At 52.7% G+C, this 11,425-nt stretch overlaps 1 protein-coding gene across 1 annotated transcript; it reads left to right on the top strand.

The window, feature by feature from the left end:
* Nucleotides 1–265: 265 nt before the first annotated feature.
* Nucleotides 266–6,207, top strand: UTP11 (UTP11 small subunit processome component). The gene is made up of 8 exons (XM_068172393.1): nt 266–409; nt 616–677; nt 1,477–1,579; nt 1,806–1,919; nt 3,531–3,624; nt 3,830–3,960; nt 5,267–5,377; nt 5,931–6,207. Exons 1-8 carry the CDS (start codon nt 347–349, stop codon nt 6,012–6,014), a joined length of 762 nt encoding a protein of 253 aa, XP_068028494.1. The 5' UTR covers nt 266–346; the 3' UTR covers nt 6,015–6,207.
* Nucleotides 6,208–11,425: the final 5,218 nt, after the last annotated feature.

The following is an 11,425-nucleotide window of genomic DNA, read 5'->3' as shown; positions in this document are numbered from 1 at the left end:
GCGCTTCGCCTCCCGCGGGCGGGAACGGCAGCTCCCCGGCAGAGCCCCGGGCGGCGGCGGAGGGACCGGCGGCGGAGGGACCGGCGGCGCTCGCCCCCTGGGGCTGTCCCGGCGGCGCTCGCCCCCTGGGGCTGTCCCGGCGGCGCTCGCCCCCTGGCTCGCCCATGCCCGGGGGTCCCCGCGGGGCCGCGCTCGGGGCCGCGCGCGCGTTCCCGCCGTCGCCATGGGCACGGCGCCTCCTGGCGGGGGCGCGCGCGGCCCCTGAGCCCTGAGGCCAGGCCCCGCCTGTTCCGGCGCGCGCCCCGCGCGTGCACGCGCGCTCCCGGGCCCGGCCGCCATCGCAGCCATGTCGGCCGCCTTCAGGAAAGCCGCCAAGGCGCGGCAGCGCCCGCACCGCGAGCGGGCCCAGGTCAGTGAGCCGAGCCGAGCCGAGCCGAGCTGAGCCGAGCCGAGCCGGGCCGGGCCGGGCCCCTAGCGGAGCCCTCCGCGCCGGGCCCTCCGCGCTCCCTCCCCGCGCTCTCCCCCTCACGCTCCCCATCTCTCCCCCTCACGCTCCCTATCTCTCCCCCTCACGCTCCCCATCTCTCCCCCTCACGCTCCCCATCTCTCCCGTAGCCCGCCGCCCGGACGAAGCTGGGCTTGCTGGAGAAGAAGAAGGACTACCGGCTCCGCGCCCAGTGAGTGCGGCCGCGGGGGGCGGGCGGCGCTGGGTGGGTGTCCCCCCCTGTCCGGAGGGTTTGTCCCCCATGTCCGGAGGGTGTCCCCCCTGTCCGGAGGGTTTGTCCCCCATGTCCGGAGGGTTTCCCCCCTGTCCGGAGGGTGTCCCCATGTCCGGAGGGTTTGTCCCCCCCTGTCCGGAGGGTTTGTCCCCCCCTGTCCGGAGGGTTTGTCCCCCCCTGTCCGGAGGGTTTCCCCCCATCCGGAGGGTTTCCCCCCATCCGGAGGGTTTCCCCCCTGTCCGGAGGGTGTCCCCCCCTGTCCGGAGGGTTTCCCCCCATGTCCGGAGGGTGTCCCCCATGTCCGGAGGGTTTCCCCCCTGTGCGGAGGGTTTGTTCCCCCATGTCCGGAGGGTTTGTTCCCCCATGTCCGGAGGGTTTGTCCCCCCCTGTCCGGAGGGTTTGTCCCCCCCTGTCCGGAGGGTTTGTCCCCCCCTGTCCGGAGGGTGTCCCCCCCTGTCCGGAGGGTGTCCCACCATGTCCGGAGGGTTTCCCCCCTGTCCGGAGGGTTTGTTCCCCCCTGTCCGGAGGGTTTGTTCCCCCCTGTCCGGAGGGTTTGTTCCCCCCTGTCCGGAGGGTTTGTCCCCCCCTGTCCGGAGGGTTTCCCCCCTGTCCGGAGGGTTTCCCCCCTGTCCGGAGGGTTTCCCCCCTGTCCAGAGGGTTTCCCTGCGCTGTCTCCCAGCTCCGGGCCTCGCCTCAGCCGGGGTGAACACGGAGAAGCTGCCGAACAGCTCGTGATTGTTGGTTTTGTCCTCCCCAGTGACTACCACAAGAAGCAGAATGCTCTCAGGGCGCTGCAGAAGAAGGCTCTGGACAAGAACCCCGATGAGTTCTACTTCAAAATGATACGTGCAGAGGTCAAGGTGAGAGCCTCCACTGCCTTCAAGCAGGATTACACTTTGTTGCTCTAAGTAACATTTCTTCTCCCTACCCTTGTTTTTATTTAAATTTATGACTTACTAGATAAACGAGAAAAATTGTTTTGAAAAAAAATGAGGGACAAGGGACAAAGTTCTGCTGTTAGCAGGCCCCACAGTGCTCTCCAGGTGGGATGGGCCGTCTATAAGTGCTGTGTTTTTCTGGTTGTAGGATGGAGTCCATGTAATAAAGCAGCCAAAGGATGAAATTACCCCGGAGCAGGTGAAACTGATGAGGACACAGGATATTAAATACGTAGAAATGAAAAGAGTTGCGGAAGCCAAGGTAATAACAATTTTTAGTGTTTTCTAGTTTGCTCAGAATTGTTTTTTTACTGTGTTGTACTTACTGGTGCTGCTGGCTACTGTGTTTGTTCAGTGAAGTCTGATTTGTACAGTGCTGGAAAGGATGATGGAAGTGTCAGATACAGAGCCTAAAGGTGTGATGATAATAGAAAATGACACTGTTCATTGTTATAAAACACAGTGATTTTTACCTAAGTTTCAAGACTTTAAATATTTTTCTGCTTAGTTCATAGAGAAATCATGAAATCCCTCAGGTTGGAAGAGTGCTCTCAGATCATCAAGTCCAGCTGTTCACCCACCACCACCAAGGTCACCACTAACCTGTGCCCCCCAGGTGCCAAAGCCACACACCTTTTGAACACTTCCAGGGATGCTGATTCCACCATTTCCCTGTTCCAATGCCTGACTACCCTTTCAGGGAAGAAATTTTTCCCAATACCAAACCTGAACCTCTTCCAGCATAGCTTGAGGCTGTTTCCTCTTGTCCTGTCACAGAATCACAGAATTTACTATGTTGGAAAAGACCTTTGAGATCATCGAGCTCAACCTACGACCTAACACCACCTGGAAAACCAGACCATGGCACTGAGTGCCACATCCAGTGGTTTTTTTAAACAACTCCAGGGATGGTGACTCCCCCACCTCCCTGGCTGGCTCATTTCAGTGCCTAGAGATTTTTTTCCCTAGTGTCCACCCTAAACTTCCCCTGGCACAGCTTAAGGTCCTCTCGTTCTGGCAGTGGTTGTCTGGGAGAAGAGAGTGACCCCCACCTGGCTACAAACACCTTTCAGGGAGTCGTAGGGAGTGATCAGGTCTCCCCTGAGCCTCCTTTTCTCCAGGCTGAACAGCTCCCTCAGCCATTCTCCATAGGATTTATGGTCCAGACCCTTCACCAGCCTTGCTGCTCTTCTCTGGACATATTTGAGCCTCTCAATGTCCTTCCTAAATTGAAGGGCCCAGAACTGGACACAGCACTCAAGGTGAAACCTCACCAGTGCTGATAGAGGGGAAAACACTTGTTACTTGAGAGAGCTGAGGAACTGCACCCTGGTTACACTCTCCTGTCAGGCAGTTACAGACTATGAGAAGATCTCCCAGCTGAGGAGGATGATCTGGAGTGGGTTGTTGGAATTTGGTTGAATTCCAACATGGAAATGGTAAATTTTGTGGAATTTTAGTCCACAAAAATACGATCCTCTTCCGAAGGTCTTGCATGCTCTGATATTGATTCACAAAACAGAATTCTCACTGGGGATAAAAAATCAAAGCCAGCTGTAAACTTTCCTTCATGCTTTTGCTGGCGGTTCCATGGCAATCATTCCCCTTTGCCAAACAGAGGACTCAGTTTTGCAGGTGGATGTGTGCACTTTGCCTGGGTAACAGCCGGAATCACTGTGACCCTCTGTCTGGAAAGGTTGACAAGACATGTCATAAATATAGACTAGATGTGTTTTCAGAGCTGAATAAAGGAAGGAGGAGTTCAGCTGTCTGTAACCCCGAGGAACAGACAGAAATGTCCTCGGGGGAGACTTGATTTTTTCGGGATTTCCTCGGGCTCGGGATTTGGCCCCACTCGGACTTTGTGTCGCAGAAAATCGAGCGGCTGAAGGCAGAGCTCCACCTGCTGGACGCCGCGGGGAGCTGCGCGGGCCGGCATCTCTTCTTCGTGGACTCGGAGCGGGAAGGTGAGCGCTGATCTTCTTCTGTCACCTGTTCACGAGGGCTGTCGGAAAAGAAAGACACTTTTATTTTTCATAATAAAAATCCAGGTGCTCTAGAAATCCCTCTTGGTTACTAGCTGAGACATCACTTCTGCAGGAGTTGTAGCAATGTGTTTGGAAGATTTGCTTATTGAAGGAGTTTATTCCTAATTTTTTTTTTTATGTATAGTTAAGGAGTTTGATATTGCTGCTCACCTGGACACCCTTCCTGAGCTGGTAGATAGAGTGTACAACCGACCAACCATTGCAACACTGCAGAGAGAGGCAGTGAAGGGACCTACTGATCCTGCCCACCTAAAGGTACTGCTGCTGTTTGTCCTACAGACTTCTTCATGGTTTACATCTTCTATATGACAAGCACTAAAAAGGATTAATTGCACCACTGTGGAGGTGAACAAAACTGTGTTCTTAAAACTTTTATTGGTGACACAAGGTAGTAGTGGATGTCACTTAATCACCAAGTGACTGCCTGGAGCCTGCAGTCACATCTCCTGGACTAACACAGAGTACTCTTTCACTGCATCCCAGTCCACTGTGGGTGGACCACCATAAGTTGTGATACACAGGCCAGAAAAGAGTGGTGTGGATCTGATTAGGCAGTGTCCCTGCAAAACTGAGATATTTCTCCTCTATAAAAGAACATATACCTATGGGACTGTATTTTCATTAGACTACTGTAGTTTCAGGTGTAATTTTTTTTCAGCATCCACTGTTAAGTCTCTTCCCACACTTCCCCAAAACCCCTTGCACCCCTGAATTAGGTAAATAGGAAGAAGCTTATTCCAACACAGATGTCTCTGTTGCAGTGTTCCAGATCTAACAGTATTTTTCAGTTTGGTTCTGAGCCCAAAGTGGCTTGAGATTTATCTCCTCACTTTCCTTCCTAAAGCCATTTAAGCTATATTCTCACTTCCTGGCTTTCCCAATTTGAACTGTTTCAAGATTTTTCAGCATGAATTGCTTATGCAATCAGCTTTGATTCTGATGCTTTAGTATCACACAGGTAGCTACAGTTGGCTTTACTACTGTAGATCCTGCTCCGGTAATTCAGATCTGTTGGAAAATCCTCTGAGTATGAGTTGGTTGTGTGTAAGGTAAAAATAGTTGTCTTAAAATTGCCGACTGGTAAATTTTTAACCTGTTTTTTCTGACTCAGATGTCAGATAATAAACACCCTGTGGTCCCTTTCCTCCTGCCAGCTGTCTCAGTTTGACTTGTCAGTAAAGCAGTTGGACGAGTCGTAGACTGACTAGTTTTCTCCTAAATGTCTGAGTCATATTTTAAGCATGTTGGGATCTGTTCTCCTTAATTTAATTACTTAAATCACACCTGCAGTAATACTGTTCCTGTGCTGGGAAAGCTATCCACTCTCATTAGGCAAACTTGACCCAACAAGTTGCATTTTGAGAGGCCTCTGCAGGCCCTGAGCACTTCAGGAATTGGTCTCTGGTCTGTCCTTTTTTTTTGTTTTCCCTCCTCTGGATAAAGTGGATTTTCATTAGGGAGTCAAATGTTTTCTCACATTTGACATTGAAATTCAGAGGATTTAGACCACAGTGTCTTGTTCATCTCTGTCTTAAAACAGCTTTTTTTTCCTTGCTTCCAGAAATTAGCCCAGCAGAGGAAGAACCAGTATGACCTCCTGAGGCAGCGCATCGAGAGGGAGAAGGCCATGTTTGTCATCTCACAGAAAATCCAGACACGGAAGGATCTTCTGGTGAGGGATTTGGTTCTGCTTCTCCAAGTCTCTTCTGTTCAGGTCATTGGGTCTGGTACTGTGTGTGTTGTATCTGTTGTATTTGTTTCTTCATTCTGGTTTTATAGTGACACCTGCAGATAAGATAAGTAATCCTCTTTAATATGGAAAAAGCAAGGAGATGAAGCATTCCAGTAAATGATATTTGTTGGTCCAGGTCTCTCCTTGTCAGCAAGGATAAATACTCAGCTGTAAAATGGTGCTCAGAATAGTGTCACTAGGAGTCAGAAGCAGGGAGCCATTTCTGTAAGTTATGAGAAGGTCTTAAAAATCCAGATGACCACAGAAATTACTTGTCTCAATGGGACTCCTGTTCTCTGGTGCTTGTGAGCAAAGCAGATTGTGCCTGACAGCCTGAAGGGGGAAAGAGCAGATAAAATTATAACCCCCACCTAAGCAGTGCGAAGTGACCGTTTTTCTTTTATGGTCAGACCTAGGGATTCTCTGATTTATGTGGGTGTGGGTTTTTTCTCCTTGCATGACAGCAAATATTTGTACTTGTTCTTTTTTCCAGGACAAAACTCACAAAGTAAAGGTGAAGAAAGAAACGAAGACTGGTCCAGCTATTTACAAGTTCAAGTTTCAGAGGAAACGTTAGCCATTTCATGGAATAATTGTTACAGTCTTTGCTCAGAAAGGAGGAGTGCCATATCCCTTGGAGAAGGGCTGGTGCCAGCCTGCTTTTGACTGCAGCTCAGCACTTTGTTGAAACAAATCACTGTGGGCCTGTGGCAGCCGTCAGTGCGTTTAATCTAATTCATTGATTAATAAATCAGAGTTTGTTCCATTGATGTTTATGGTGGGAAGCCATGAGATTTGCCTAAGGGTCCTGGTAGGATGCACCATAAACCATCAGTGAGCAGTCGAGGTCATAGTGGGGCGTTAGGGAGGTGGGTTAAGCACAGCCCAGGGACAGGGAAGGTACTTGGGGCTTGTCAGCTCTGGGGCTGAGCAGGACCTGTCCAAACCTGAGGGTGGAGCTGAGCTTTTTCAGCTGTCTTTTCAAGCAGGCTAAAGGTGAATTACTCTCTAGTCGTTTCCCCAGCATCCCCCAGTCCCTCTCATTTCCTATTTGCACTATTCCATTGTGTGCTTTTCCTCCAGAGTTGCTTCAGTTCAAACGGAGGCAGTGCCAAAGTTCTGTGTAAGGGGAGACGATGCAGCAGCCGAGTGTGGGACAAGAGTTTGTCCTCTGGGTTTTCCTTGGGCCAGCTGCATTGCCAGGGGTGGGGGATGTGCAGACACATCCTGAGTGTCCTGGAGCGGCCCAGGCACGTTCAGAGAAGCCTCCGTGTGAACATTCCTTTTCTTATCTCTCCATCGTCCTGTCGCTGCCAGCAATAAGCACATGGTCTGCAAGGGGGGAAGAAAAAAAAGATGCTCTTCTCAGGCCCTACCTACTTTGGAACTTTTCCAGCAGCTCGGTGATGAAACGCGATGTTTTTACGTGCTTAAATGCAGCTTCAGACGTTGTTCCTGCCATCGCAGAGATAACTGGGGGAGAAAATTTTTCAGGGGAGCATTCATGGAGTTCTGCAGAACCCGGAGACTGCGGATTCTGTAAGGGCCGGGTGAGCGGGAGGGGAAAACAAAAGAACGGTTTGGTTCGGTTTGGTTCGCTCGAGCGAAAGGAAAACAAAGTCCTGGGTGTGACAAGGGTCCTGTTCGGCCCGGTGTGCTCAAGGGAAAGGAGAGCAAAGGCCGCGAGTGAGGACGGTCCGGTCCGGTCCGGTCCGGTGCGGTGCGGTGCGGCTCGGTTCGCTCGGGCCGTCGGCCGAGGCGGCGGAGCGGCCGCAGTGCCGCGCGTGGCCCGCAGGGGGCAGCAGCGGCGCGCGGCGCGGCCGTGTCGCCGCTCCCGCCCGGGGCCCGGGGCCCGGGGCCGTCCCCGCGGTGTCACCGCGCTCCTCGGGACCCCGCTGTCCGCCACGGGAAATCTCTTCTAGACTCGGGTTTAAATGGATACATATTCCATCCTTGCCCTTGATTCATTTTGCCTGCACCCAGAGCGTTGCTGCCGGATGGGAGAGGAAAGCAGCAGTTCTGCTGGGGGAGCCTCCGGGGGTCCTGCAGCGGGAACTGAAAAGCAGCGACCTGGCCAGGCGCAGCGCTTGCCTTGTGCCCTCTGTCCTGCTGCAGAGCAAGTGCCCCGTCCCTGGAACAAAGGCATCTCTTCCCAGCTGGGAGTGAGGTGTTACGGGATGCGAGGCTTTCTTTGAGAGTCACTGGCCGCGCTGCTTCTCCTGGGGGTGGTGGTGTCCGCTGGCACCTGGAGCTGAGGGACCAGCCAGGACACACAGCCTGGTGATCACAGCATGGGTCTGGGTAGCAAAAGTTGTGCCTGTTGTGATTTACTTTTCCCTGGGAAGCCATGAAGGCTTTAACAAAGGGAAACCAGAGCTACGTCTGTGCTGTACATAACACCACCAGTGTTACGTCTGTGGTGGTCACATTGCTTCTTGCTGCACCCTGACCTCCAAAGCCTGGCTACAAACCCCCCTTAGCCTGTGGAGTGGTGTATCATCTTGTGGCCGTAACAGACTAAAAGGAGGTGCCAGCTCTTGTGCACAAACATTTTTCACCTACTCCTGCCTGCAATGGTGAAGGATCTGGCAGGTGCTGATCTCTGAACTTCCATGTTAGCAGACAGGGCTGACTCACACCTGCTGCCCTGCAGAGTTCCCAGTGGCATCCAGGAAAAATTCCACACCTTCTCAAAGACTTTGCTCTTTGACTCCCAAAGAGTCAAAGCGTCTCTTTAGCTTGGTATCCTCATACTAAAGCACTGAAATGTTTCTGCAAGCATCTGGAAAGAGCCAGTACCTTATAACTGAATCCAAAACCCAGCCCACTGGGCCACAGCACAGGATTTAAAGTGAGACAGGAGTGGGATCTGCCATCCTCTAGCTGGGCCCTCATGGGGAAGGACAGCGAGAAAATGCCCACAGCTATTTTTTGTTTGTGATAATTATAGCATCAAAAGCTGAACCAACAGGTTCTTTAGCAAGGAGATTCCCTGCAGCTTGAAAGATACAGATATCAAAATTCCCCAGATTCACAGCTTGGGTTTTAGGTGACTCAATAATATTGTGCCATATAATAATTTGTGTAATTCCTTGTTCAAGTCCTGAAGAACTCAATTGATAATGACTGTCTACAAATGTTAATCGCAGACTACACTTGCAGGATTATCTCTAGGCAGCTGCAACAATATATTTTACTAGCAGGAGAACCATCACCAGCCCCATGGCTTCTCAGGTCCTTTCCTGTGGGCTCCATTTTCCAAGCCTGAACCAGACTGGAGAGCACAGTGGGGTCCCTGGGACATGGCAACAGAAGCTGACTTGCCTGGGCAGTCTCTGGATCCCCCCAGGACAGCCACTGTGGGGTCTGCCATGTGCTGTGGCAGCCAGAGGGACCCCCAGCACCTCTGGAGGTCCCCCAGGCTGTGTTCTTTGACCAAAGGAGAGCAGGGAGGCTTGGTCCCACCCATCCCACTGCTCACAGTGCTGCCCTGTGCCATACCATCTGCTCACCACGCACCTCTGGCTCATCCCTCTGCTCACCCAGCCGGTGCTGCCAGCCCAGGGTCCCCAGTGGCACTGGGGGCTGGTGCAGGTGTCTCCAGCTGCAGGACTGGCTGCCCTGGTCCTGCTGTTCCCGAGCATCCTCCAGCCAGGTTCAGCTGAGGTGCCTTGCCCAAGGGCACCAAGGAGAAAAGGGTGGTGAAGTTCCTCCACTCAAGCCTGAGCAGCTTCACAGCAGGGAGTTGAAAGAGCAGAATGTAAATCAGGAATGACTAATTGCTGCTCAGCATGGCTGCCCTAAACCTCTCTGTTCCACAGCTCCTTGGCCACTTGGACCTTTGATTAGGAGCAACACAGAGCTGCTGATGTCTGGGGAGAGCCTGGGCACAGGGTGCTGTCCCCTTCTTGCTGCCACACTTGGACACAGCCGCCCATTTCCCTCCAAACAAAACCTTCCTCTCCAAATCCCATGACAGAAGGTTTCAAATGAATAAATACCTGCTGCTGCTTCTGTTGTGAGATGCCAGGCATCAAGAGTGAACCCAGGGCTGGGCAAGGTGAAAGCAGCAAATATTTGCTTTGCTTTGTTGTGTACCTGAAGCCGTTAGTGCCTTGAGAGAGCCCAGGTGAGCAGCGTTGCTTCAAGCAGGCAGGAGCCCATTATTTAGTGAGAACCTATTCCCAGGATGTCCCTGGCTTGGCAGACCTAAAGACTGCAATAGTGAATTAGTGCATACAGATCATCATTTACTGAAATGCAAGCCCCGATGCACCTTTCTAGGGAAGCACTAATTTATTATGCATTGTTATTAGCTGCAGCAGGGCCTTCATTAGAGCTAGAGTTAAGGTCTGTTTTGGCTGCCTCATCAGCATCAGTGAACTGCGTCCCTGCGAGGTTTGATACAATTTAATTAACCTAATTAAAAGCTCTGATTGCAGAGATGATTGGGGTAGAGCCAGCAGCAACTGCATATTTATAACGAGCTAGAAGGTGTGGGACTGGAGCCAAATGATATGCATCTCTAATGAGCTGGTGCTATTGAAGTGTGGATTTGGAACACTAACATTTATTTTTGGCAACAATGGCCAGTTTATCTTCATGATAGAAACGATCACGGGTTGATTGGGTGTAGCAGGCAGCTCAGCACTGTGCTCCCTGGCCTTCTCCACACCACTGGCAGGCACCCACGAGCACCCACAGCCCCCACTGCTCTCCCCCAGCACTGCCAGCTCCTTCCCCAGCAGGCACAGCACCCGGGGCTGGCCCTTCACACACAGCCCCGCGGGGGACAGCGTGCCCCAGCCCCACGGAGCAGTCACAGTAAGCCCTGGATGATGCCAGCAAGTTTCCCTTCCCCAGCCACGATTTCCTCCGGCTCTCCCGCAGCACCTTCGCTCTCTCCCGGTGCAGGTAACCCACCTCAGTTACTCCTCCAGGTATCAAACATTTCCTGCCCTGATGTGCTGGGCACCAGGCACACGTGCCCAGGTAACACAAAGCAGCCTGGAGCAGAGATCAGCCCCAGCACCGGGGCTCCAGGGCTGCTGCTGCCTGGGCTGTGCGCACCAGCACCTGAGCACCTGCCCCTGGCTGACCCACAGCAGCCAGAACCTGCTGCCCTCTGTTTAAACAGTGACAGAGAGGCTGCCAGCCCCTCACCCCCACCTGCTGTGTCAGAGCAGGGGGGTTCCAGGCCAGGGAACCCCCGTTTCTGGGCTGCAGCAGCTGTCATCTCACAGTGCCCCTTCTCTCTCCACGTTCCAAGGTGCTAGGAGGACTCAGGGGTCCAGTGCACCCAGCAGCAGCAGTGGGATGTCCCAGGCATTCTCAGCAGCCAAGGAACAGCAGCCAGTCTGCTGAGCCACTTGGAAAATTTGATCCATGCTAATTATGCTGAAAAAAGCTCTTCTGATAATGAGTATGAAATGGAAGCGTAGCTAATACTCATCTCTGAGTGCCATTAATCTTTAAAACTGGAACAATAAGTGAAAACACTGCAGGGCATATGAAGCAAGGTGTGATTCACATCTGCTCCTCCGTGGCCGCCTGATTTATTGGCACAAGGCAACTTTCCTGCACGGTTTCAACAGAGCTGCATTACATAACACCACGGACTGCTTCACTTTGCTTGCCTTTCCAACCAAAGTGTCGCCTCAGAGTTTCTAGTGATCTTCTGTCCTCTCCTGGGACACCTCAGAGCACAGGAGATGAGTCCTCCAAACCACAGCTCTCTCCCAGGTCTTGGCCTCTCCAGAGATGCTTCTTTCCTCCTGGCCATGACAGCTGCTGTGGCAGCAGGGACGTGGCTCTGCAGCCTGGGAATACTGGGCATACTGGTGGGGCAGGGCAGGAGAGACCCCCAGGGCCTCTGTGCAGCCAAGGGGGGTGGAGGGGGACTGGGGACAGGGGGATGGAGGCTCCCTTTCCATTCCTGCTGTGACAGGTGCTTGCAGGTGCACCCCTGAGAAGCACCTGGGGTACCTG

Source organism: Anomalospiza imberbis, chromosome 25 (genome assembly GCF_031753505.1).
Source record: "Anomalospiza imberbis isolate Cuckoo-Finch-1a 21T00152 chromosome 25, ASM3175350v1, whole genome shotgun sequence".
Taxonomy (NCBI): domain Eukaryota; kingdom Metazoa; phylum Chordata; class Aves; order Passeriformes; family Viduidae; genus Anomalospiza; species Anomalospiza imberbis.
The sequence above is the reverse complement of the archived record's forward strand: the minus strand, read 5'-3'. Positions and strand labels throughout refer to the sequence as shown.